This window comes from Kogia breviceps, chromosome 15, assembly GCF_026419965.1.
Source record: "Kogia breviceps isolate mKogBre1 chromosome 15, mKogBre1 haplotype 1, whole genome shotgun sequence".
NCBI lineage: Eukaryota > Metazoa > Chordata > Mammalia > Artiodactyla > Physeteridae > Kogia > Kogia breviceps.
This window is the reverse complement of record NC_081324.1, coordinates 64895310-64921165: the sequence shown is the minus strand read 5'-3', so window position 1 is coordinate 64921165 and position 25856 is coordinate 64895310. Positions and strand designations below refer to the sequence as shown.

Here is a 25856-nt window from a genome sequence, read left to right as displayed (position 1 = left end):
CCTGGATAAAAACCCCTCCCAAACCCAAGACTCAGAGAAAGTCCCTTGGCAAGAGGATCAGTTACTGCAAAACTTGAGAATAGCTTGGCCTTCCTGGGCCCCAGGCTCCCAGTTTAAAGAAGACCTATCCCCCCAGGGCAGGGCCATGTTCTCTACCCACTCCAGTGGACTGCCCTCCTCCACAAGTCACCCTTGGCCGGATTACTGCAATATCCAAATCTCCCTGCTTCCTCCCTGGCCACAGTCCAGTCCAACCCCCAACAGCAGCCAGAATATTATTCTAAAATGCAAGCTGAGGGCTTCCCCGGTGGCGCAGTGGTTGGGGGTCCGCCTGCCGATGCGGGGGGCGCGGGTTCGTGCCCCGTTACAGGGGGGTCCCGCGTGCCGCGGACCGGCTGGGCCCGTGGGCCGTGGCCTCTGGGCCTGCGTGTCCGGAGCCTGTGCTCTGCAGCGGGAGAGGCCGTGGCGGTGAGGGGACTGCGTACCGCAAAAAAAATTAATAATAAAAAAATAAAATAAAATAAAATGCAAGCTGAGCATTCCGTTCCTGTTCATGGTTTGCAGCTCCTAAGTGTGGCATTTAAGGCCCCGCATGACTGAGTCCTGACCAGGAGAGCTGCTGTTTAGATTTCCCCTCCCGACCAATTCCTCAGGACAGACGCAGGACTTCTGATTTACAATACTTGGTGCCAAAGGGCCACGTCCTGGGTGACTGGCCCAGCAAAGCGATAGCTGGCATGCCTACAGCCAACACCAGTGGATGCCCGATACCCCTGCTGTCTTTCTCTAAAAACTAGAAGGCAAGGGGGCATTTGTTAATTTCACTCTTGGCAACCATCAGGGGGAAGCTGATCCATGGGGCCTAGGAAAGGGGGTTGTCTTTTGAATAGAGGCCAAGACCAAGGTCAGGACAGAAGGAAGTTCAAATAAACCACAAGTCAGAGTTAGAAGCAGAGGCTCAGGCTGAGCCCAGGTTTATTTCCCAAACTGAAAAGAAGATGCAGTGATTAAAGGAGACAAGGTCTGGGTATGCCACTCTCATCGTGGCTTTTAGGCAGCTGTGGAAGATGAGTGGGGACCTGGCCCAGGGAGCGGAGGGGCAGTGGGACTCAGGCAAGTCACGCCTGCTCTCTGGGTCTGCCTCCCACGGGACATGGAAAGGGGGGGTTAGGGCCCAGCCCAGCCTCAGGGGCAGGAAGGCAAGCCTCCCTGCCCTTAGAGCTGCCTCCTGGTTCCATGCATTTTTTTTCCTACAGGGAAATTCCTAAAGGACTCCTTTTCCCGGAACTATTCCTGCTCCCACAATCTGAGCCTGCGGCATCTGACAGAAGGACTCAAACCCCTTTGAGAACGACTCAGAGGGGACCTGAACAATGAGTTTCATACTTTGCAGGGAGGGCCTGGCTTAGGAACGATTATTTTTTAACCTCTTTCCCCCAGATTATAAAATCAGTACCTCATATAGTATAATTAGGAGGATGGGCTTTTAAGGTCTCAACTTTGTTGCTTATAAACTATGTGAACTAGAACAAAACACTCAAACCCTCTGAGCCTCGATTTCCACATCTGTGATATGGGAATAATAGTACAGGGCTCATCTTGTAAATGGAAAAGTGAGGCCCAGAGAGAGACAGACAGTTGCCTGAGACCACACAGCCAAGAAAAGACTAAGCCAAGCATGGAACTGACGTCTTCTGACCCAGGGAGCTGCCAGGGACTAGGGAGAAGAGCCAGGAAAGGGTAGCGTTCAGGATTCTGGGAGGAGGGCATTTGGGGTGAAGCCATCAACAGACTCAGGCTTGCCAGAGCTGTCAGGGAGACACAGTGGATGGGGAGCAGGGGAGGGAGCTTCATGCTCAGTCTGGTGTTTTGTTGAGCAAAGTTCCTTGGGGAGCCTGGGACTCTGGAAAGATAAACAGGACTAGGATCGTGCACAAGCCCTGGTGGCTTCTGTTTCCTCCCCCAAACAACAAGGTAGACAGGGTCAGTGATCACCCACCGGTGGCCTGGAGGCCAGTGCTGGGCTAATGACATTCCTTTGGCTGCAGACTTTTTAAAACTATGGATCACTTGCTGACATTTAAAAGTGGAGACATTTCATATAAAAATCCTGAACTTTCCAGCTCCTTTTTAACATAAAGGTGCTGGCCACACAGGGCTAGCATTCCTACCGGGCCACCAGCGCAGCATCTAAGGCTGCTGCTGGGGAGAAGCTGCTCCTTGGTGGGGGAAGAGGGAGGATGGGGGGAACAAAGGCTCTTAGTTTGCCAAACCCCACATAAGCCCACCTCCCGTGTATCCTCTGCCTCACTCCAGCAGCAGACTACATTTCCCTTCTGTTCCCATGGGGTGGTTCCAAAGTTCTTAGGGTTTTAAAAAGTGTTTTTATTCCTCTTTTAATATAAAAGACCATAAAAGGGTAATAAATAAATTCTGACTTATTCTTATCAGGAAATGCTTAGAGTAGTTAGAAAAAAATAAAGTAGACCCACCCATAACACTATGGAAAAATGCAAGTTCCAGAATGATATGAGAGCATTTATATAAAATTGTAAGCACTCAAAGCAAAACTTTATATTTATGGCTACACATAAATGTAATAATGTAGAAAATCGTGAACTGAAAGGGCTTGAACCAGATCTGGGGAGCAGGGGGCACCTCAGGAAGGAACGAGGGCAACAAAGAGGTCTTTTGACTTTTTTCTCTAATGTTTCCTTTTTTACATAAAAAAAATGACAGAAGACACAATAAAACTCATGACCCAGAATTAGCCATAAACTTTCAAAAATGAGGAGTGCACTTCTGTTGAGGATATGACAGTCACAAAAAAACCACTGCTCCCACCATAACACTGAAAAGAAAATAACCTTGTTTTTCTTTAAAGTCTTCAAAGAATATAGAACTTTAAAAAAAGGCAAATAAAAGAAAGAACAAGAAAAGAAAAAAAAAAAGAAAAAAGCCTAAACCTGTTCTGTCCAATATGGAAACCACTGGCAACGAGAGGTTACTGAGCTCTTAAAATATGGCTGGTCTTAGGTGAAATGTGCTGTGCATGTAAAATACACACCAGAAAACAGACACACATCAATGGAACAGGATAGACAGCCCAGAAATAAACCCACGCACTTATGGTCAATTACAACAAAGGAGGCAAGAACATACAACAGAGAAAAGACAGTCTTTTCAATAAATGGTGCAGGGAAAACTGAACAGCTACATGTAAAAGAATGAAATTAGAACATTCTCTAGCACCATACACAAAGATAAACTCAAAATGGATTAAAGACCTAAACGTAAGACCAGAAACAGTAAAACTCATAGAGGAAAACATAGGCAGAACCACTGAGGGGCACTTAAGTGTCATTGTTGATGGACACTGGGGTTGCTTCCACAGCTATTGTGAATAATGGCTATTGTGAATATTGCTGCTATGAACATCTCTTTGAGACCCTGCTTTCAATTATTTTGGGTATATACCCAGAGGTGGAATTGCTGGGTCATGTGGTAATTGTATTTTTAATTTTTTTGAGGAACCATCATACTGTTTTCCACAGCAGCTGCACCACTTACCATTCCCATCCACAGTGCACAAGCATTCTAATTTCTTCTTATTCTCACCAACACTTGTTATTTTGTTCACATATATATATATACATATATATATATATATATATATGTATGTAATAGCCATTCTGGTGGGGGTGAAGTGGTATCTCATTATAGTTTTAATTTGCACTTTCCTAATGATTAGTGATACTGAACATATTTTCATGTGTTTATTAGCCAAAATGATATTATTTTGAGTACACTGGGTTAAGTAAAATATAGTCATTTCAACTGTTTCTTTTTACTTTTTAATTGTGGCTACTAGAAGATTTAAGACTGCATATGTCTCACTTTGTACTTTGGTGCAGCACTGGACTAAATGAACTAAATTCCAGAGGGCACGAGCCCTCCCTAGGTAAGCCACGTTCATCCCTGGGGTCCAGGCAAGCAGGGGTGCAAGACTGCCATCAGCATAGGAGTTTTCTGATGAAGCAGCCACGTGGGGAACTTAGGGCAGGGCTGAAAAGTAGAGCCATCTCACGGTGGTAGTTCGTACTTAGATTCCAAATCGCTGCTGGAGGAAAGCAAGCAACCTGATTCCACCCTCCAGATACCTGAAACCAGAGATGAACTGAAACTAACTAATGCCACATCCCAGCCCCACTCCTGACTAGCTGGAAGGGAGGAACCTCCCAACAAGACTGCCTGATAGAGGAAAGTGCAAGCCCTTTCTTGGGTATTTATTATGTATTCAGTCTCTACTCTCCTTTTACACATAATGTGCAGCACATAATAATAAATTATGACATACAGAGAAAGAGGAAAATGTGGCTCATAATCAAGAAGGATAAAAAAACAACCAATAGAGACAGACTCGCAGAGAACCCAGGGGTTGAAATTAGCTCACAGACTTTTAAGTAACTATTATAAATGTTAAAGAATTTAGAAGAAAAGGTGGACCAAGTGGGTGAGCGAATGGTGAATTTCAGCAGAGACGTGGAAACTCTAAAAAGAACCAAATGGAATTTCTAGAACTGAAAATTACATATCTCGAATAAAGAATGTATTAGATGCACTTACCAGCAAACAGAAGGAAGGATTAGGAAGTCAAAGTCAGGTCAACAGAAGCTATTCAAACTGAAAGGAAGAATGCGATGTTGCCCAAGCCCTTTTGGGGTGATGTCCTCACTGCCCCCACCTGGGGAGGGGCACCTCACCTTATGCCACAGGACCCAGAGGCAGTTTCTCTGCAAGGTTGTGTGCTGCCAGGCCAGGTACTCATCCACACGGGCACAGGCCTGTGTGGTCCTGGGGGTACCAACGGTCAGGGACCTATACTTGTGGGCCAGGTAGAGCAGGATGGCCATACTGTGGGGGAGGGGAGGACATGATGGGTGGGGGAAAGTATGGAGCTAGGGGCTTTATACAGAGTCCCTTCCTTAACCTTCCTGACCATGTGCCAAGGTATTTGCTTGGTTTCCAGACAAGGAAGTCGGGCTCAGAACAGGGATGGGAGTTGCCCAGGGCACACAGCCTTTGGTGGCAGAACTGAAAGTCTGTCTATGGCTATTACCCAAGCTCATCCTATCACCAGGCGAAATCCCACGGCAAGTCCTGCCAAGTGTTCTGAGACAGCTTCTGATGGGAAAACCAGAGAGAGCTTCCTGGAGGAGTTGGCATCAAAGCTGAGCCTTAAAGAAGCCCAATTCTTTCCAGTCTGCATCTACTCTTGTCATCCAACATTCGGCCCCTCCCAGATGGCCTGGTGGTTCAAAAAGGCTTTCCTGTTGTCCCTAAAGCACCTGCTGGAAACATGGGATGGGGGGGTGGCGGTGCTGCGGGATCATGAACCAGCAGGACAGACAATGCTCCCACAGCTCCCCTCCTGCCCTGGGTTCGGAAGGCTGCCTTGGTGTTGGGGCGGGGGTGGACCCGGAAGTGCACTGAATGTGGGAATTTGGGGCCACAGGAAGGCCTTTGGGAACTCGGGATACCCCAGGGGCTGGGCACCCCAGCCAAAGGGGCAGAAAACCTCTGTATCTGCCACTGGCCTAGGTTCCCTACTGGGAACCCTGCACCCACACCCAGCTGAACAGCTCACTTGTCTTTTTGCTCTTTTTGCTCCCAACTAATTGTTCAAGGAAGCTCTGAGGGGGGCTGCAGGTCCTTGGGAGCCATGCACCTCCCAAAGTAGGGGAGAAGAGACAGAGAAATGCAGAGATTGCACACTGCCCCTGGCAGGTACCCTTGGGCGGTCAACAGTGGGCGGCACAGGACTCAGGACAGTAAGGGCAGCAGGAAGGAAGATGGCGCTGGCAGAAGGTGGGAGGAATTCTTTGGGGGTGCATCCACCTCGAGATTCCAGAGATGAATTCAAAAGTTCCAGGTTCCCCTTGTTGTGGAAGGCATGACTTAGATGATGAAGGGGGCAGAACTGGAAAAAAATTTCACCCTCCCTAAAGAGATTTCTACTTCTTGGGACTGTTGTGATGCAAAATATGCACGTGTCTGGTGGTCCTCCCACGGGCATGGCCCACCCAGGGAAGGGGCAGCCCAGAGATGGAACCACTGGGGCATCAAAACACAAGTTTGACCAGCAGACAACCCTTGGAGGGGATGAAGCCGCCCTGCCCCGCACCCCTGCCCAGGACCCATCACCAACAACCACAGGATTGGTACAGATGTAAAACAGATGCGTTCTTTTCCAACCATCCCTGTGAACTGAAACCATGGACAGGCAGGAGCCGGGGGTCAAGCCCTGACTAGAGCTCTGTAGGATGTTGGGCAAAGGGCCCTTCACCTCGGAGGACTTCAGTTTCCTGTCTATGAAATAGAGAGCTAGGACGAGATGGTTCTAGCGAGTTCTGGTAGCAGCCCCGGGTCCCCAGTTACCTCTCGGTCAAAATGAAGTCCCTGCCCTTCAAGGCAGGCACCTTCTGCTGCAGGTTCACCTGGGCAAAGACATCACTGAGGTGCTGGCCTGCAGAGAGCCCATAGTGGTAGGTGGTGGTAGGAAAACGTCAAGCCCTGCCTGGCTGCGCCCACCCCCCACGCCACCCCCCTCGCAGGGCCCAGGCCCCAATTTAATGGCTCTTCTCCAGCACCGGGCTGCTCTCCGGTGTGGGAAAGGCTGCTGTGGGAGGAGTGGGAGGCTGATCTGCCAGCTGGTGCAAAAGACCTTGACACCCCTTGTCAGGTCCTGGTGGGCATAACCTTCCCCCAACAGCACACTCCCAAAACAGTGCTCAAGAAGCTCCAGCCAGGGTGGGGCCTCTCCTTGCCTAGGCCCTCACGGACACCCAACCCACTGCCTTTCCACCATTGCCAGCATCACAAGCGCCCATGCAGGGTGTCCCCAGCTGCAGGGGCCGGGAGGCTGGTGCCCTGAGTGGACTGTGATTTCTTATGGTGCCCCTTCCCCTGTGGACTCTAAGGTAGGGTCACCAAACAGACAAGTGGTCTCTTCCCGGTATCCACTTACTTGCAACCAACTTCCACAGGCCCCTGTGTGTCCCCTTGCTCCCCCTGCCCTGGGCACCGGGGACAGAGCTGGCCCTGTCGTTAGGCTCTGCATTCTTGTCCCACCACAGCTCCCCGGAAAGGTGCAGCCCACTGTCCCCCAGGACCCTGACCTCTGCTCAAGCTCATATGAGTGTTTTCTGCTCCTTCAGATACATCCAGAGAGAAGCTTCTGAAGGGCACTTAAGCATCACTGCTGCCGTGCTCAACAGCCTTCAGTGGTTCCCCATTACCATGGGAGCAGGGGGAAGCTGCTCAAAGCCATAAACTATCCACTACCGCCTTACCCCTCCAGCCTCAGCCCCACTCTCCTCCTTTCCCTCCCTTCATACTGTTCCTTCACCAGGGACCCTACCCTCCTCTCCTGGTGAAACACACCTCCTACTGCACCCTCTATCTGACAACCCAGTTCGGACATCCCTTTGTCCCCACGCCCTCTCCCCTACCCCACACTCTGCAGAGGTAACCCCTGGACAGGACAAGTGGGCAGTCCCCAGAGGAGGCTGGGAAGAGATGGCGATTCAGGCAGGACAGGCTGCCACAAAGGCAGAATGGCAGGCGAGGCCCACCGAGCTGGGGGCGCTGGATGGAAGGCTCAGCCAGGCAGAGTTGCCCTACTTGCCCCACCAGCAAAAAGGGAGTTCTGCTTTCCCCTACCCCAGCTGCCATGCCAACTGTGCCCTTGGGACCTTGGGGACCTGTCAGAGAAACAAACCCTCTTGCTCAGAGTGCAGGGTTCACCAAGCCCCTGCAGTCCCCCTCCTGCTCCCAGAACTCCCCGTTGGCTGCCCCCCTTTCCAGTAGGTATAAGACAGGCAGAGGACAAGGTAAGTGAAGGCAAAGCAGGAGGAGGAGGAAGAGACAGAGGGGGACCTAGTGCAGCCCAGGCCAGAGCATCAGCAGTTGAGGTCACAAAGGAGGGACTCACTCTGCCACACACCCCATGCGGCCCCCTAAAGCCCTCTCCTCCTGCTCCTCTTTCCCTGGGGCCCCATCCCTAGGCCCAGGTGCACCCCCTCTGTTCGCAGCGTCCCTCCTCCTTTCCTCATGCCTCCCCTACTTTTTAGTCCGCTTCAGCTAAGCCCGGTGGTCCATTCCATGGGACCAAGCAGAGTTTGGGGATCCCCGAATCGCGTATCTCCCTGGTGGCTCACCTATCCGGCGCTGGCCCCAAGACGGGGGTGGCTCGGAGAGGGGTCCCCTTAATCGGTGTTCAGCCTCCCCGTCCCTCCCGACTTCTCGGTCCCCCAGACCCGGGCCTGGCCCACCTTTGCGCAGGTCCACGGAGCGCAGCTCAAAGGGGATGCCGTTCTTCTTGGCGAAGATGTAGACGGCGCGGCAGTGTTGGGACAGCAGGTCCAGGTAGAGCTCCAGGCCCATGGCAGGGGCGGACCAGCCTCACAAAGCAAGGGATATGGAACACAGCAAGCCCAGCGCTGGGTCTGACGAGCAGCAGCGCGGCCCGTCCCCCTGGTAGCTTCCCATTGACGCTCGGACCACGCACTTAGGTGCAATCATGGGCGCCCAGCGAGTCGGCGGGGTTGGGCGGGGGCTCCAGATGGTCCCCCTGGGGGAGGCGGGTGGGTGGAGCTCAGAGGGCCCCCAGGCCCAAGCTCATCTCACTGAGCATAACGTCTTCAAGGCTCATCCTAGTTGTAGCGTGTGTCAGAAGTTCCTGTTTTACAGATGAGAAAATTGAGGCCCACAGTGATTACAGGTCCAGAAGGTCTGACTCCAGCATCTACGCTCTTGGCCACAAGCTGGAGAGATCCTGGCGCCAGCAAGAGGCAAAGTCTCAGGGCTTATGGTCAGTGTGGTGGGTTAACTCGCTTCGCCCCAGTGCGGGCCCCGGACTCTGACAGCAGGTCTTCCTGCTCCTGCCAGCACAGTGCCTCAATCTTGTTCCCTGGGTTTGTTTCTTCCCTCCTCTGTGCCTCTGTTTCCCCATCTTTAAAATGATGGAGCAATCCCACTGAAAGATCCAGCAATCCCACTTCTGGGCATATATCCAAAGAAAATGAAAACAGGATCCGGAAGAGATATCTGTAATCCCATGTTCATTGCAGCATTATTCACAATAGCCAAGATATGGAACCAACCTAAGCGTCTGTTAAGGGGTGAATGGATAAAGAAAATTTGGAGAGTATACACTGACACATACAGAAGAATCTTTCATTCAGCCTTTAAAAAGAAGGAAATCTTGTCATTTGCCACAACATGGATGAACCTGGAGGTCATTATGCTAAGTGAAATAAGACAGGCCCAGAAAGACAAATACTGCCTGATCTCACTTATGCTGTGTGGAATCTAAAAAATGTGGAACTCTCACAAGCAGAGAGTCGATGGTGGTTACCAGGGGCTGGAGGGGGAGAGGGGAAATGGCAACATATTGGTCAAAGGGTATAAAGTTTTGAAAACCCAAGATAAATAAGTTATGGAGATCTAATGCACAGCATGGTGACTACAGTTAACAGCACTGCATGGTATACCTGAAATTTGCTGAGTAGTTCTTAATTATTCTCAGCAACAACAAAAAATGGTAACTGTCAGCTGAAAGGAAAAAAAAAAAAAAGCACAACCTGAGTGTTGTGAGTGAAGTTTGATCCAGGGTCTTTTTTTTTTTTTTTTTTTTTTTTTTTTTTGCGGTATGCGGGCCTCTCACTGTTGTGGCCTCTCCCTTTGCGGAGCACAGGCTCCAGACGCGCAGGCCTAGCGGCCATGGCTCACGGACTTAGTTGCTCCGCGGCATGTGGGATCTTCCCGGACCGGGGCACGAACCCGTGTCTCCTGCATCGGCAGGCGGATTCTCAACCACTGCGCCACCAGGGAAGCCCTGACCCAGGGTCTTGCTGAAAACTACAGCACAGGAGACAGCCTTTTCAAAAATCCTGTTTTTGTTTCATTGATCGTCTCTGCTGTTTTTCTCTTCTCTATTTCATTTATCTCCACTGGAATCTTTATTATTTCTTTTCTTCTGATGGTTGTGATTTGAGATCTGTATGCCTTTACAGCTATAAATTTGCTTCATAGCCCTGCTTCTGCTGCATCCCATAAGTTTGGGTGTGTTGTGTTTTTGTTTTCATCTGTTCAAAGTACTTTCTAATTTCCCTTGTGATTTCTTCTTTGATCCACTGGTTGTTTAAAAATGGATTGTTTAATTTCCAGATATTTCATTTTCTAGTTTTCCTTCTGTTGTTGATTTCTCATTTCATTCCACTGTGTTCAGAAACACACACTGTATGATTTCAATCTGTTTAAATTTCTTGGGATTTATTTTATGGCTTCACAAAGGGTCTAACCTGGAGAATACTGCATGTGTATTCTGTGTTGTGGGTGCAGTGCTATGTGTAGTTGGCAGGCCGATGGGTTTAGGGTGTTGCTCAATCATCCATTTCCTTGGGGATCTTTGGTCTCACTATTTTATCCATTAGTGAAAGTAGAGCACTGAAGTCTCAACTCTTATTATTGACAGTTTAATTACGTTTAACCTTTAATTTTCAAATTCTTTTTGGAAGCTGGGGGGACTCGTGACCGCCCCCCAGACCCACCACATCAGACGTGCATCCCAGGTTCAGCAACCGTGGTGGTTGTTACAGTTCTTTAGTAGGCAAACAGTGATTTTCAGCGTCTCCCCTAAGGTAGGAGGCGCCAGGGGCTGAGCCAGCCAGGCCCGAAGGCTGGGCTGCTTCTACTTGAACTTCTGCAGCAAATCGCAGATCCTCTCCTTGACCATCGGATCCAGCGTGGAGCAGTCCCACTCCGCCAACTTCACCAGCCGGTCATGGGCCTCCCAGAAGAGGCCAGAGCCGATGGCCAGCTCCACCCTCATGCGCCACTCAGCCAGCTTGGAGCTGTTGAGGAAGACGTTATGGTTGCCCGCCATGGGCTGTGGAGAGACAGAGAGGAAGCCATGGTCAGCCTGTGGACCAGCCCCACCTGGGTCCCTCCTACAGCTGCAGGGCTCTCCCCATCTGTCCCTGTGGACAGTGAGCTGGCTAGCCCCCGAGGCCTGGTCAGGGGTCGCAGGCCATGTAACACATGTGGTTGGGGATGGAAGATCCCTGGGGGCTCTCAGTCGCTGGTCTTGCTCCAAGGCTCCTGAATCCCTCTCTAAGGGACCCCTGGCCCAGGGGTTCCCACTTCTCCAGCGTGAAACCTCCCAGGGGTCCTGCCCTCTTCCAGGGAAACCCCTTGTCCCCAGATGAGGGTGGGAGGAATTCAGTTATTTTTCCCTCCTGTTGAACCTCCCTCTGTGATCAAGCACAGGGGCTGGGACGAGAAAGCCATCAGGCAGCCTAAGAAACATGCACACAAAATGTTTGGGGGGTTGTGAGTGAAATTTAAGGGGTGGGGGGATGAAGCTTAGGGGACTGCATCACCTGGGACAGAAAGATTGGAAAGTTTTTTTCCCGGTGCTCGTCCACACTGCACACTGACCAGGGCCACTCTGCATAATGGCCAGGGTCTCAAAACAGTCCTGCACACCAGCTAGGTCAGAACTGGCCACCCTCCCCTGCACAAAGAAACCACATAAATGCCGCCCCACACCCAGGTGTGTCCCCCCATGCACAGCGGATGCCCCTCAGACCCAGAGCCAGGGAGATGCTCTGTACAACCATCTGTCTGGAGCTCTGGAAAAGAGGCACTTTGGGTGGAAGGACACTTTGGAAGCCTCTGGACAATTCCCAGAGAGTCCAGCGGGAGGAGGAGGTATCCAGGATCCTGGCTGAGTGACCAAGAAACACTGTGTTCTTCTCCTTGTCCCACGCTGACCCTCCAGCTCCTGCCCCCACAGAGGACTCTTGGTGAAGCATGAATGACCACAATCTTCCTGGTTCAAAACCTGTGCTTCCTGTGGCCCCCGGGTCAAGGCCAGACACCCAGGCATGGCTCCCACAGTCCCCATATCTCCCCCTTCACCAGCCTTTCTGAAAGTTATGGCCACAGAGGAGTCCCTCCTCTGCCCAGGCTCCATCCCCCCATCACCCCACCGCACACCTGCATCATCTCCACCAGGGCTACCAAGTCAGCCAGGGAGATGTTGTCCCCAGCGATGAACATCTTCTCCTGCAGAAACTTTTCCTCGAAGAGCTTCAAGTTGTTCGTCACCTCTGCCAGCATCTGCTCTGTCTTCTCAGCTGGAACTTCCTCACCCGTGATCATCGGGATCAGCAGCTGGCCAGGGTGGGGGAGGGGAGGGAGATGAGGCCATATCTGACCCTCCAGGTCTCAGTACCCTTTTCTGCTAGAGAGGTGGTAGACAGTACCAAGGATGTAAAGTGGTGTCACCTTCTTTAGCAGTTCTGGTTGGTAGAAGTTGCCTGGGGCCCTTGTTCAGAAGGATTTGAGGTCCCAGCAGGAAAGAAACCTATAATTGATTACTGATACCTGTCACAGGCACAGGATAAGAAGTAGGGACACATGTACTGGTTATTTGTCATCTTCAAAGTTGGTAGTCTTTATGGGCCCTTCGACTCTGGGGGTTTTGTGGGGGGAGGAGTTTTTGTTTGGCTGCATGGCTTGCGGGATCTTAGTTCCCTGACCAGGGATTTAAGCTGGGCCACAGCAGAGACAGTTCCAAGTCCTAACCTCTGGACCACCAGGGAATTCCCAACTCTGGTATTTTCTAGTTTGGAATGAAATGTCTTGAATCCTATCCTGGCTTCAGTGATACCAGCTCCTCCTGGGCACCCCTCACCTTGTCTTTATAAGGCTCTTTCCTACTCAGTGGTTCACACTCCCCACAGCTCTGTAAGGCAGGCAGGAAAGGGAACTGTGGAAATGAGGCTCAGGGAGGGAGGGACGCTTGCTTGAGCCCCCGCTGTGGCCCCACTCACCTTGATCCAGAGTATCTTGTTCATGGGCAGCTGAATGGCTGTGTGCTGCCAGGCCATGAACTCATCCACGCGGGCGCGCGTGTGCAGGTCTGGTGGGTACCAGTGCGAGGGCACACTGTACTTGCGACACAGGTGGAAAAGGATGGCCACGCTGCAGAGAGGACAGTCAGGGCGCTCCTCTGGCCTCCCCAACCCTCTACACGAACCATCCGGTGGGGCTGGGCCCAATATGGGTCCTCCAGCCACAGGTGGGCTCTAGGCACTGGCATCCCACCTGGAGGAGGATGAGCCCCGAGGGCCCCGGGAAAGGCAGTCAGTCCGCCCCCATGAGCGAGGGCAGGGAAGGGGCCCTGCGGGGCAGGTGGGAGTTGGTGGATGGCGACAGGAAGGGCAGTCCAAACAGGGCACAACATGTAGGGGAACACGGGGTAAGAGGGGGCACGGGAAATCTGGAGAAAGCAGAACCCATGAGTGACGGGGAGAGGGTGGGTGGTGGGTGGAGAGAGGTCAGGGACAGCCGGAGATGGCCTGCACCGCTCTGTCCATGCCCACTGCCCCCACTGCCACACCTTCCGGTGTCTCCTGATCCTGCACCTGGAGGTTACGGTCCTCAACGCTTATTCCCTGCCTTCAGCCCTCCCGGCTCCCACACTGGGAGCTCGGATACCAAGCGGGGCCCAGACACACCAGCACGTTCTCTGACAGCCCCTGCCCCCAGGGTGAACCAGAGCTTACTGTGACCGGAGGAGCCCCACCTCCTGGGGGACAGGTGCCCGGCCCACATCACAGTCCCTGGGATGACCCTGGAATGGGCATCTGGCCTTTTGCCTGGCCAGCACCCTTTCCCCCACTTTTCCCGCAGAGACCCGCTCCACCAACAGTGTTTCTGGCCTGGGTGACTGGAAGTCATGGGTCCCAGTGCCCTGGCCAATGAGAGGCCCACAAGTAAGCAGGTGACTCGAGTGGGCCCATCCCTGTCCTTCCTGAGAACTTCAGATCACCCACGAAGGAGGGGCTGCTCATTTTGCAAGGACCAGGTGCTTCAAAGATGAGGCTACAGAGCTGTTGCTGGTGGTGGGAATAGGACAAAATGCTGAGAGAAGCTGGCAGGTGGGCTGGGGGGGGGAAAGCATCAGCACCACCATAGCCAGGCCCAGACTCCCCTGGTTTGTCGCATCCCCCAATAAACTCAAACTAGTTGAGCTGAGTTTCTGCCTTGCGTGGCTGGTGTCCTTAGCCCCTCACTCAGTGCCCTAATAGACACCTGTGCACAGAGGGGCCAGGAGGCTGGAGGGATGGGGGAAGGGTGGGTTTTGGAGAAGGTCTAAGGGGGATGGTAGTGGATTCACAGCCATTCTAAGGCCCAGGACTGGGAGGTGGGAGGAAAGGACCAGCAGGGTGAGAAGATGGCATAATAAGGCCAAGATCAGAGGTGGGGGCCCTGCTCTGGAGAGAAAACTAAGGGTGTGGCTGGACAATCACTTGGTAAAGATATTAGGCAGGTGACTTGTGAATCTAAGGGACCATTTCAGCAGAAACACTGACAGCTTGTACTGAAGGAGACAGATGGGCTGAAATGAACGAAGGCTGTCAGACACCTCTGTGAAATGGGCTGATAGGACTATTCAACCTTCAAGAAAAGGAAAGAATAATCCAGAGGGAGGCTCAGGGGCCAGTAGGGCTGTCCTGCCACCACAGCCCTGGGGTACTGGTTCTAAAAGGTGGGGCCAACACCCTGATAGGCCCAGAGGACAGAGTATGGAGCTAAAGAGGATGATTTTGTTAAGAGAGAAACAAAAGGCCCAAAATGGAGTCACTTGTGCTAAGCCCCACATCAGCAAACCAAGACTCAGTACCTTAACCTAACTGCAGTTTCAGCCTCTCCCAGGAATGTGACCTTTAACCAGTTAATCTGGAATTACCTGGCCAGCACTAGTGAGGTCATCTGCCTGATAGACCCCTGGCTTCCCCCCAAAAAAGGTGATCTTGACTAAAACAATCCACTCTTTGCTAGAAACTTCCTTTTCCTGCCTCCTTCTGCCTATAAAAAGCCTTTCATTTTGTACAGCTCATCAGAGCTCCTTTCTAGGTGGTATGCTGCTCTGTTCATGAATTGTTGAATCTTTAATTTTACTCAGTTGAATTTTGACTTTTAACAATGCTCAAGCCTTAAAATCTAATGCAATTTGTCCTGCCAGGTTTCAGACTTGCTGGGGATGCATGAGCCTTTTTTTCCTTCCTATCCCTCTGTTTTGGAATGGTAATGTCTAGCCTATGCCTGTCCCCCCACTGTATTCTGGAAACAGGATAACTTGTCGTCTGGTTTCACAGGTTCATAGATGGAAGGCAATTTTGCCCCAGGATGAATCAAACCCTGAATCGCACCCATACCTGACTTGGATGATTTAGAGGATGGCATTTTGGACTTAAAGGTGTTGCTGGGATGATTACGACTTTTGGAGATGCTGGGATGAGGTGAATGCATTTCACACATGAGCAGGACATGAATTTGGGGGGCGGCCAGGGAGCAGATGGTTATGAGTTGAATTGTGTCTCCCAAAAAAGACTGTTGAAGTCTTAATACCCAGTACCTTAAAATGTGACCTTATTTGAAAAGAAGGTCTTTATAGAGGTCATCAAGTTAAAATGAGGTCATTGGAGTAGATGCTAATCCAAAATGACTGGTGTCGGGACTCCCCTGGTGGCGCAGTGGTTAAGAATACGCCTGCCAATGCCAGGGACATGGGTTCGATCCCTGGTGCAGGAAAATCCCACATGCCTTGGAGCAATTGAACCTGTGCGTTACAACTACTGAGTCTGTGCTCTAGAACCTGCGAGCCACAACTACTGAGCCCATGTGCTGCAACTACTGAAGCCTGTGCACCTAGAGCCCATGCTCCACAACAAGAGAAGCCACCGCAATGAGAAGCCCGTGCACCGCAACAAAGAGTAGCCCCCACTCACTGCAACTAGAGAAAGCCCGAGTGCAGCAACGGAAATCCAATGCAGCTAAAAAACAACAACAACAACAACAACTGGTGTCCTTATAAAAAGGGGAAATTTGGACACAGAGACATGCACAGAGGGAAAGCAATGTGAAGACACAGGGAGAAGATGGCCATCTTCCAGACAAGGAAGACCCTAGGCTACCAGAACCTAGGAGAGACCTGGAACAAATCCTTCCTGGCCCCTTCATGGCGAGCATGGCCCTACCAACATCTTGATTTTGGACTTCTACCCCAGAGCCATGAGACAATACATTTTTGTTGTTCTAAGCCAGCCAGTCGATGGTACCCTCTTACAGCAGTCCTAGAAATGTACCTAGCCCTGGGCCACCCAGACTTCCAGGGTCCACTTGGGAGATATACTTTAAGTTATAAGACCATCTGTGAAGCAGGCTGAGAAACAATGAACCCTGAGTCTTACCAAACCTTGAGATCCAACTACCAATTTACAGGAAATGAAGGACAGAAAGCCATGTTACATGGCACCATGAGGATGCAGGCAGCAAAATTTAGACCATTGGAAATTCCACAGGACAAAGGAGCTGATTTCTTCAACCACGGCATAAATGCAAAGGTCCAAGGTCCAAGGTGGGGCATGGAGGGGGCTGGAGATGAAAAGAGACTGAAAAGGTGGATCAATCAGTTGCACTCTTTGCAGCTTATTTGGACCCTGATTCCAAGGCACGAACTGCAAAGAAAATATGTCTGAGATATTCAGAGACTGTCGAATATGAACAGGTTATGTGATGAAATACAGGAATTATTGTTAATTTTATTAGGTGTCATCACGGTATTGTGGTGATGCTTTTTTTTTTTTTTAAAGAGACTTTATCTCTTAGAAGGTCATTCCTAAACATTTACAGGTGAAGGAATGGAGTGGCCAGGAGGCAGGGGAACAGAGTGGAGTATAAATAATGCAAAATGGGCCCCTGGGTGGACCACTGTTGGAACTACGGGGTGGGTACCTGGGTCCGTTATACTCCTCCTTATTTACTATTTATTCTACTTTAGTGTATGTGTGAACTTTTCCAGAGTAAAAAAATAAAATCAATAGGCACCAGCAGGAGGGCTGCCACTGAATCTCCCAGGAAGAGCAGACACATGGTGGGAGAGCCAGGGAAGACCGTTACCTTTCGGATAAGACAAATTTTCCATCTTTGAGACTGGGCAGCTTCCTCAGGGGGTTGATCTCGATGTACTCCTTGCTGTGGTGATGACCTGAGAGGTGCAGGAAGGTCTGAGGCTGCTGGGACCCCAGGGAAGAGAGACCCAGGCCTCCCAGAGGCAGAAATGCCTGTCTCTCCATTTTCTCAAGAAGGGAAAACTGAGTCCCAGAGGAAGACCATGGCTCAACCCAGATAAGGGGGCAAATCAGCAGCCCAACAGGGACCAGGTCAGGACGCCTGCCCCCATCAGGCTCCGTGACCAGGACAACCTTTTGGCTCACAGAAGCTGGAGGCCTCCAGCCCTCACCCCCAACTCTGGGCCTAAAGCCACAGCCTGTGAATCAACAGAAGCCCTAGGGGTCTGGATCCTACCCCTAGACCCCCTGCCCCTCAAAGGGGAGCAGGGCAGGTGCCAGCACAGGAGCCCCAGCCCCAGCACACAGATGGAATCCAAAAGGGAGTCTCCCATATGCACTCAACCCAGGTGATCTGAACAGAGAACACTATGTGTGTGTGTGGCGGGGGGGGGGGGGGGTGGAGTTTTAACTCTTCCTTGGCCAGCTGCCTCCATTGAAAACACTTCTGGGGGCTCTACTGCCACCCCGATAATGTCCAGGCCTCCCGGGTCTCCTCCTCTGTGTTCTGGAGGCTCCAGCTTCTGCAAGCTGAGGTTTTAGAGCTGCTTGGAGTGGTGATGGAGAGTGTGGCCACGGACCTCACCCAGGCTTGGGGGTTACCCTGAGCAGGTCTGAACACTTGGAGCGGGGGAATGGGTGTGGATGGAAGTAAATGAGGAATAACCATGCACCTCTGCGACCTCTGCCAACCTAATTGACAGGTGCTGCAGCTGACAAGGTGCTGGGCACCCTCGAGGAGAAGGTGGGGCGCTAGGTGGGGGTCCTTCTGCCCCTCTTCCTCCCACTTCCCCTCGGAAGAGCCTGTTCATCACAGTGGGGCAGAGTCCGTGGGGACCAGCAAAGGCAGACGGGGCAGGAGCACCAACCAACAATTCCCTTGGGAAGCTTTTCTTCTCCTGTGGACTTTGTGGGGGTCTCCTCTGTCTCTGTCTCCGCTTCTCAGAAATACCCCGATCTTGTGTCCTGCCTTCCCACCCGGGCAGCTGCGGGTGCCGACCTTTCAGTAGATCCACAAACTGGAAGTTGAAAGGGATGCTGTTCTTCCTGGCGAAGATGTAGACGGCGCGGCACGACGCAGACAGCAGGTCCAGGTAGAGCTCCAGGCCCATGCTGGGCCCCCGCGTGGCCAGCAGACACCCAACCTCAGCCAAAATGCAGCCTGCGCCCTGGCCCTGTGCCCACCAACCCAGGCCCAGGCCCCCGCGTTCTGGAACCTCTTGTTCAGTTGGTAAGCCTGGAATTCTCACAGCAGCAAAGATTCTGAGGAAACCCAGGAACAGGTTGGGGAGAGGCCTGTGGCTTGGGGCCAAGGGGTCAGGGGTGGCTGTGACCTTGCCCTTCCCCTCCCTGGGGGTGCCCGTTTGTACTCCTGGCCCGGGTCTGAGAAGGGCTTCCACGTGGGAACTCCTGGGGCCAGGCCTTCACGGCAGAATGTAATCGAAGGGGTGTTGCAGGGTCCAGAGTGAGGACGGGGTGAGAACTAACCCAGGAGGGTTCCAGAAGCAGGGAACGGGGGTATCCACAGGTCAATCTAGCCTGAACTGTGGCTAGAAACGGGTGGGGAGAAAGAAACAGGAGCCCAGGGGGTTGTCAGGGAATTGGGGTGATGCCACAGGGGACTCAAGGGGCCACACAGAGGAGCCCAGAAACTTCCAGCCTGGGTTGGGACCGGCTGTGGCCAGGCCGAGCACCTGGACTCGGCACCTGGCAGCAGAGGAAGGTCACTGTGGGGGCCTGAGTGCTGCTCACTCTGAGCTGCGTGACTTCAGGAGATCCCCTGACCATTTGAAAATGGGGAGAACCCACTTCCCGGGACAGAGAGAGGCTGGACACGAGTTGGGGGCACACAGAGTGTTTACTGCAGATGGCAGAGCGCAGGGGCACGGCAGACCCTCAGTGGAGCCGCTCCTTCACCCTCTGCGCAAGCTTCTGGGCCAGCTGGGGTCCCACTGGGCCTCTTGGGGGTCCCGAGGCCAAAGCACTCACCTGTGGGCCTCCTGGATGAGCTCAAGGCCCAGGGTGGCCTCCACATGGGCTCGCCACACAGCAAGCCAGGGCCAGTCTCAGAAGAGGTCACAGCTGACGGCAGTAGGCTGGGGAGACAGGGCAGCTGGGGCCTGGGCTCAGCCTGTGCCCAGAGGGCAAGTGGGCAGGAGAACCTCACCTGCATCAGCTCTGCGAATGCCATCAGATCCACCAGGGAGATCTGCTCAGTGGCCAGGAAGGGCCTGGCCGCCAGGACCTCCTGATCCAGGTGCTGGAGAGCAGGCGTCAGCTTCCCCAACAGCTGCTCCAGCTGCACAGCATCCACAGGCTGCCCGGAGAAGTGGGGCAGGAGAGACTGGGCTGGGAAGAGAGGTGGCAGCTTATCTTGGGGCCCTCCTCAACCTCCTCTTCACCCCTCCCTCAGCAGCCATTTATCAACGATGCCCTCTGGGGCTCTGCCTTCAGAAGGATTCTGAGGTTTCATTCAGGCTCAGGGGAAAGAGAGCTGTGATAGATTAGTGATGTCTGCCCAGGGCAGTAGACGGGAGTTGATATAAGGGCCAACCGGTCCCTTCCAGCTCTGGGGGCCCTGGCTCCTGCCCAGGCAGGATAGGGAAGGGAGGCTCACCTTACACAGGTAGACATTGGTGGCAGGCAGCTGGATGGCTGTGTGCTGCCACGCCAGGCACTCATCCACACGGGTGTGGGCCTGCAAGTCAGGTGGGTACCAGTGTGCCTCTGTCCGGCACTTGTGGCTCAGGTATAAAAGGATGGCCATGCTGTGGGCAGGAGGTGTCAGAGATCTGTGCACCCCACCTGGGCAGCTCCATCTCTCACTAGCAGGGAGATTTGACTGTGCCAGCGCTCCAACTCCATCCCCTGGGGAGGAGCTCCCCACAGCCATGTCCCTTCCAGGTGGCATCTTCCCCCACCAAACGGCTCCATTCCTCCCTTCCAAGCTCTGCTCCTCCCTGGGTTTCAAGCCCCCTCCCTGCTACTACTCCAGCCTGCTCTCTGCCTGGGGACCCAGCTCTCTGGTATCAGGGTCCCTACTCAGAGGGAGGGAGGCAGACCTGCCACAGACACCCCGTCCTAGGGGGTCTCCGAGTTCCCTTCCTGGGCCAGTTCTACCTGGTGCTCAGAATCTGGGGGAGGGGCTCAGAGGGTCCCTCACTCTATTTTTTTTTGGCCACACCTCACAGCCTGCGGGATCTCAGTTCCCCAACCAGGGATCGAACCCAAGCCCCTGCAGCGGAAGTGTGGATTCCTTTTTTAAAATAAATTTATTTATTTATTTATTATTTATTTTTGGCTGTGTTGGGTCTTCATTGCTGCGCGTGGGCTTTCTCTAGTTGCGGTGAGTGGGGGCTACTCTTCATTGCGGTGCGCTGGCTTCTCGTTGCTGTGGTTTCTCTTGCTGCGGAGCACGGGCTCTAGGCGTGCGGGCTTCATAAGTTGTGGCACATGAGCTCAGTAGTTGTGGCTCGCGGGCTCTAGAGCACAGCCTCGGTAGTTGTGACACATGGGCTTAGTTGCTCCGTGGCATGTGGGATCTTCCCAGATCAGGACTCGAACCCGTGTCCCCTGAATTGGCAGGTGGATGCTTAACCACTGTGCCACCAGCGGAGTTCCAAAAGTGTGGATTCTTAACCACCGGACCACCAGGGAAGTCCCCTGACTCTTGATCCCCCTTGGGCTCCAGGCACTTGGTACCCAGTTTCCATCCTCTGACAAGTTCTGGGAGGTGGTTACCTTATTACCCCATTTTACAGAAGAGAAGCCTGAGGCACGAAGCTCTGTGACCTGCCCATGGGCAAAAAGTGAGGACAGGGGACGGGCATTCAGAGCCCAGTGCAGCCCCAGGGCTGCCCAGCTCCTGTGACTCTGAAAGGACATGTTCAGACATCTGGGGAGGGGCTCCCCTCAAGCCTGGGTCTTCCCCGGTTGCATCCAGGTTGTCCAGGCCTAGAGGGTGGCCTACACCCCCTTCCACTCTGAAGCTCCCAGCTTTAGCCCCAAAGCAGCCCCCTGGTCCAGCTCCCAGCCCTCCGAGCTGGATTGGCTGAAAGGAGAAAGGGGCCCAGCAGTCTGGAAAGATCTTCAAGCCAGGGGCTATCAGCTTTCTGTCTGCCTCCCCCCAGCAATGAGCCCCAGACCCAGGGCACCTTACCTCTCGGCCACCAGAAAGTCCCCATCCCTGAGGGCAGGCACCTTCCCCAGGGGGTTCACCTTCAGGAATTCGGGTTTCAGGTGCTTCCCTGGGGGGCAGAGAGCAGAGGGGGCTCAGCACAGGGTCTGGCCCCTAGGCACCCCCTCCATGGAGCCCACCTAGCTCTGCTCACCCTGTGCCAGCTCACAGGGTGCATCTCGAAGGGGATGCTGTTCTTCCCAGTGAAAACGTAGATGGCACGGCAGGGGGGTGAGTACAGGTCCAGAAAGAGCTCAAGCACCATCCCTGTGCTTCCCGTAGGCCCTCTACTCAGGCCTCCAAAATGGGGTCCATGGTCTGATCCATGCCCCTCCCAGAAGCCTACTCCCTCCACAACTGGCTGGGTGCCCAGCCAAGCCGTCACACCTCGTGGCCTCTGCCCCTGTGAGGGGTCGGTCGCTGGTTTTTCAAAAGCAGGGTCCCCAGCCTGGTCCTCCTCTGCCTTCATGGGGCGGTGCAAGCCGGTGGACACTCCCACCCCTGCTCTCTTCATCTGGGGAGGGTCAACTCCCCACCCCCACCCCCAACCCCAACCCCGCTTCCCTTCAGTCTAGGCAGCTTTCACTGTTCTTCAGGTCCGCTGTGACACACATCAGGTTCTTAAGGATTTCTGTCTTCCCTCCCACCATGCCTGTGCCACCCCCCGACACACACAACCCCACACACTCACAGAGTCATACACACAGAGTCTCACACCCCCCCACACACACACACATACACACACACACAAGCACACACACAGACACTCCCATGCCCACCCCACCCCTCTGAGTAACTAACTATCTCAACTTCCTACTGGGACCCCCTTCTGCCCTCCTTGCATGCCCCCCAAACCCCCGTCCCTCGGGCTCAGGCCAGACCTTCCATCACCAAGTGCTGTCCCTCCACCTCCTGCATCTCTTACCCCACAACCAAGACCCCGATGGCCTGGCAGCCTCACCAGCCTCCAGACTCAGCCCTCCCTCCATCGAGACTCTCATCATGGTGCACAGGACCAGAGGTTTCCTTTCTTTTTTCCCTTTCTTTCTTTCTGTCTTTTTATAAATTTATTTACTTTTTTAAATTTTTGGCTGCGCTGGTTCTTCGTTGCTGCGTGTAGGCTTTCTCTGGTTGTGGCGGGTGGGAGCTACTCTTCTTTGCTGTGCACGAGCTTCTCATTGCAGTGGCTTCTCTTGTTGCAGAGCGTGGGCTCTAGGCACATGGGCTTCAGTAGCTGTGGCGCACGGGCTTAGCTGCTCTGCCGCATGTGGGGTTTTCCCGGACCAGGGATCGAACCCATGTCCCCTGCATTGGCAAGAGGATTCTTAACCACTGCGCCAACAGGGAAGCCCCTTCCTCCCTTCTTTTCTTTTCTTTCTTTCTGGATTTCCTCTTTCTACCTTTCTTCTTTCCTTCCTTCCTTCTGTTTTTCTTTCCTCCCTCTTCCTTTCTTTCTTTCTTTCTGGATTTCCTCTTTCTTTCTTTCTGGATTTCCTCTTTCTCTTTTTTCCTTCCTTCCTTCCTCCCTCCCTTCCTCCTTTTTTTCTCTTTCTCTCCTCCTTCCCTTCTCTCTTTCCTTCTTTCTCACGTTAGGAGCCCTGGGAGACTGCCCTCCCTTCCTTGCCCCACACCACCTTTAAGCAAATAAATCACTGTTGAAAATAGAAACGTGAGGACTTCTCTGGCGGTCCAGCGGTTAAGACTCCCCGCTTCCACTGCAGGGGGCGCACGTTCGATCCCTGGTCCGCGAACTAAGATCTCGCATGCCCAGGGCGCAGCCAAAAAAAATAAAGTAGAAATGTGGGTAAGGGAACCCCGAGAAACTTGAAAGCATGGTGTGCTCTCACCTGTGCTGTATCGGACGCTTATGGGCCATTCCCTAAACGTTTGTGTTTGGGCTCGCGGTTGGTTGTAAAGAGCCCTTGACTATAACACAGGGCGAAGGCTTTGTGATAATTAAAGACCGTGCGTCGCGTCCTCTCGAGACCCTGCTAGGATGCAGCCACGGAATAAGAATTGTTCTTCACAAATGACAGGAAACGGCCACCGGAGAGGAAATGCAAGAAAATTCCCCAGGTTTACGCCTAAAAATGTAAATCCCCAGTGAAACCAGCCGGAGAATCTATCGGTAAGGAAAAAAGCGCAACGCAGTAGAAAACTGGGCAAAAGATAATAACTTTTTTCTTTTAAAAAAAGAAAGAAAATCAGTGTTTTTCTTGCATTTGCTGTTTTTCCAGCGTCTGACTCAAAATAGTCAATATGCCAGAGTAGCATATTTGGGGGTGACTGTTCTTACTTCCTTCAATTATAAACACATACCTAACGGCAAACACCAAATTCCGGAGCGTGGAGGCTGAGGTGGAAGCACCCTAGGTCTTCACTTAAGCCCGACCCACGTGGCGGATACACGAGTACTTGTATATTATTCTCTATAATAATAAGTTAAAACCTCCATACTAATAAAAAGGTCATTGCAAAAACAAAAATTACGCCAGACGGCCCTTCTCTTGGACGCGTGCCTCATGCCGGCCCTTCGCACAGCATTTTATCAGCCCCCACTTTGACCCTCTGCCAGACACCACCAGCACACACCTCGTCGTGCCGCCCGGCTCCAGGTCCAGCCCCCTCGGCCCCGCCCCGCCGCGCGGAGCACGCTGGGAGCTGCTAGCCCCGCCCCGCCTCTCAGAGCTCAGTCTCTCAGAGCACCGCCCGGAGCGCGGAGCGTGCTGTGGGCGGACCCACCACCTCGCAGCCCTCGCCCCTGCCCTGCCCTGCCCCGCGCGCGGAGCTTGCCGGGAGGGGGGTTGCCATGGCAACGGTCGGCGCGCGCTGGACCGTTACGGTCTGGTGGTACGCGCGGCCGTAGTGCCCAGGGCCCCCGAGAGCGGTGGGTGGTTCCGTTATTGCCAGGCGGCGGCCTAGGCTGAAGGGAAGGGGTGGGAAAACCACCCGGGAGGGGGGCCTAGAAAGCGCCGGGGCCTGTGGGGTGGAAGGGAAGGGTTTGGGGCCTCGGAGCTGAGACCCCGCCGGGCGTGGGGAGAGACTGCAGTCTCCGGCCATGTCGAGTGGAAGGAACTGTGCAGGGCCCCAGAGGGGGAGACAGGAAGGCGCGATGGACTCAAAAAGTGGAGGGAAAAGGGGAGGTGGAAGAAACAGAGCTGGGCATACCTCCCAACAAAGCTGAGTCCCTGGCGTCATTCCCCAGCCCTAGATGCCCCATCGCTGAGCAAAGCATAATAGACCCCTACTCATTTTTGGAAGGTCAATATTTTTTACGCACAGGTTAGGGGAGGGGAAGAACGGTCAGGGAAAGGGGAGCAGGCAGGGAGGAGACCTGAGTCAAGACCCCAGTTCTGAAGCAGGAAGGGTCCTCGGAGGTTGCTTTCACGTGTAGGTGGAAGTCTCACCACAGCTCTTTCTGGCACCTAGAGCTCTCTTAACCACTCTGAGTCTTCCCTCTACCTTTGGGTTAAGAAGGGGAAAGAGGAAGGGACAGATAGACAGTAGCAAAGCAAGGAAGGGATGCCAATGGGAGGAGGAGAGAGCACCATGGAGGCCCACCCTGGTGAGAACTAGAGACTGGTTTTAAGAGAAGTCGCTGTCATGACACCCCAGTCCTACCCATTTCAGGGCTTCTGGGTGAGGTGGACCAAGTCTAAGACTAGGGGGTCGGGGCAAGAAGCCTCACAGTAACCCTTGTCAATAGGAGACTTCACATGGGACCGCCCCTCCATCTTGTTCACGCTTTGTTCATCCTTTGCCAGGGCACTTTGGGGTCCCAGGTGAGGACCTTGGCAGTCTTATTCTGATAGAAACTGCTGTGACCGTAGGTGAACGGCCCCTGCACCTGTAGGACAAGTTACTGCTGATCACACCAGGGAACATCACAGTTGGGAGGTTATTGAGCTCCTCAAAGTTTTCTGAGGCTGCCTTGTCATCTGTAAAGTAATTGCAGCTCTACCCTTTCTGGAGGTGGTTACAGAGACCTAGTGAGAGGCTGAAAGTACTTTTAAAGGGTGTGGGGCCCTGTAATGCAAGGACGTGTTACCAGAAAGCCCAGTCCATGTGGCTTGGGGAGCCACTGGGGAAGGAAGAGACTGGAGCCAACCTTACCCAGCCAGGGCCTGCTGCCACCACTTGCCAGCAGGGCCCGGTTGGCTTGATCGGCTGCCAGTCTGTTTGCCCTCGTTCTCCCTGTCAGTGCTCTGGGTCCAGAGACCTGGATTTGAATCCTGGATTTGTCACTTACTAGCTGAGTGATCTTGGGCAAGTCATTTCAGCTCTCCTGCTTAAGTAGAGCTAAAGTGGTCTGTGAATGAAACCATATAAACGGAGGCATTTCTGGCTCCAGAGGAAGGCCACTGCTGTCGGGGAGGAGCCCTTGCCAGGAATCTGTTAGAGACAGTTATTTTGTCACCAGCTGGAATGGCATGGGACAAAGCACTGCAGCTGTCTTGACCTCACCAATTGCC

At 53.1% G+C, this 25856-nt stretch overlaps 2 protein-coding genes across 2 annotated transcripts; both read right to left on the bottom strand.

Moving 5' to 3' along the window:
- Positions 1 to 3972: 3972 nt before the first annotated feature.
- LOC131742210 (glutathione S-transferase theta-1-like) lies at positions 3973 to 8482 on the bottom strand. Its single transcript, XM_059039697.2, has 4 exons — positions 8334 to 8482; positions 6439 to 6526; positions 4764 to 4914; positions 3973 to 3978 (listed from the first exon to the last, which is right to left on the bottom strand). Exons 1-4 carry the CDS (start codon positions 8443 to 8445, stop codon positions 3973 to 3975), a joined length of 357 nt encoding a protein of 118 aa, XP_058895680.2. The 5' UTR covers positions 8446 to 8482.
- A 1977-nt stretch (positions 8483 to 10459) lies between these two features.
- LOC131742489 (glutathione S-transferase theta-4) lies at positions 10460 to 23999 on the bottom strand. Its single transcript, XM_059040335.2, has 9 exons — positions 23977 to 23999; positions 22460 to 22689; positions 21367 to 21454; positions 19375 to 19556; positions 18208 to 19303; positions 17038 to 17125; positions 12903 to 13053; positions 12064 to 12240; positions 10460 to 10951 (listed from the first exon to the last, which is right to left on the bottom strand). Exons 5-9 carry the CDS (start codon positions 18317 to 18319, stop codon positions 10754 to 10756), a joined length of 726 nt encoding a protein of 241 aa, XP_058896318.1. The 5' UTR covers positions 18320 to 19303; positions 19375 to 19556; positions 21367 to 21454; positions 22460 to 22689; positions 23977 to 23999; the 3' UTR covers positions 10460 to 10753.
- Positions 24000 to 25856: the final 1857 nt, after the last annotated feature.

Bases quoted from the DNA above. Each gene is read 5' to 3' on its own strand.
- LOC131742210 (XM_059039697.2), bottom strand. From the start codon at position 8,445: ATGGGCCTGGAGCTCTACCTGGACCTGCTGTCCCAACACTGCCGCGCC. The intron at 6,527-8,333 runs GTGGGCCAGGCC...GGCTCTCTGCAG, and splicing joins CTCCGTGGACCTGCGCAAAG to GCCAGCACCTCAGTGATGTC. The intron at 4,915-6,438 runs GTAACTGGGGAC...CCTCCCCCACAG, and splicing joins GACTTCATTTTGACCGAGAG to TATGGCCATCCTGCTCTACC.
- LOC131742489 (XM_059040335.2), bottom strand. From the start codon at position 18,319: ATGGGCCTGGAGCTCTACCTGGACCTGCTGTCTGCGTCGTGCCGCGCC. The intron at 12,241-12,902 runs GTGAGTGGGGCC...CACCCTGGCCAG, and splicing joins ACAAGATACTCTGGATCAAG to CTGCTGATCCCGATGATCAC. The intron at 10,952-12,063 runs GTGTGCGGTGGG...GTCTCTCCACAG, and splicing joins CCCTGGTGGAGATGATGCAG to CCCATGGCGGGCAACCATAA.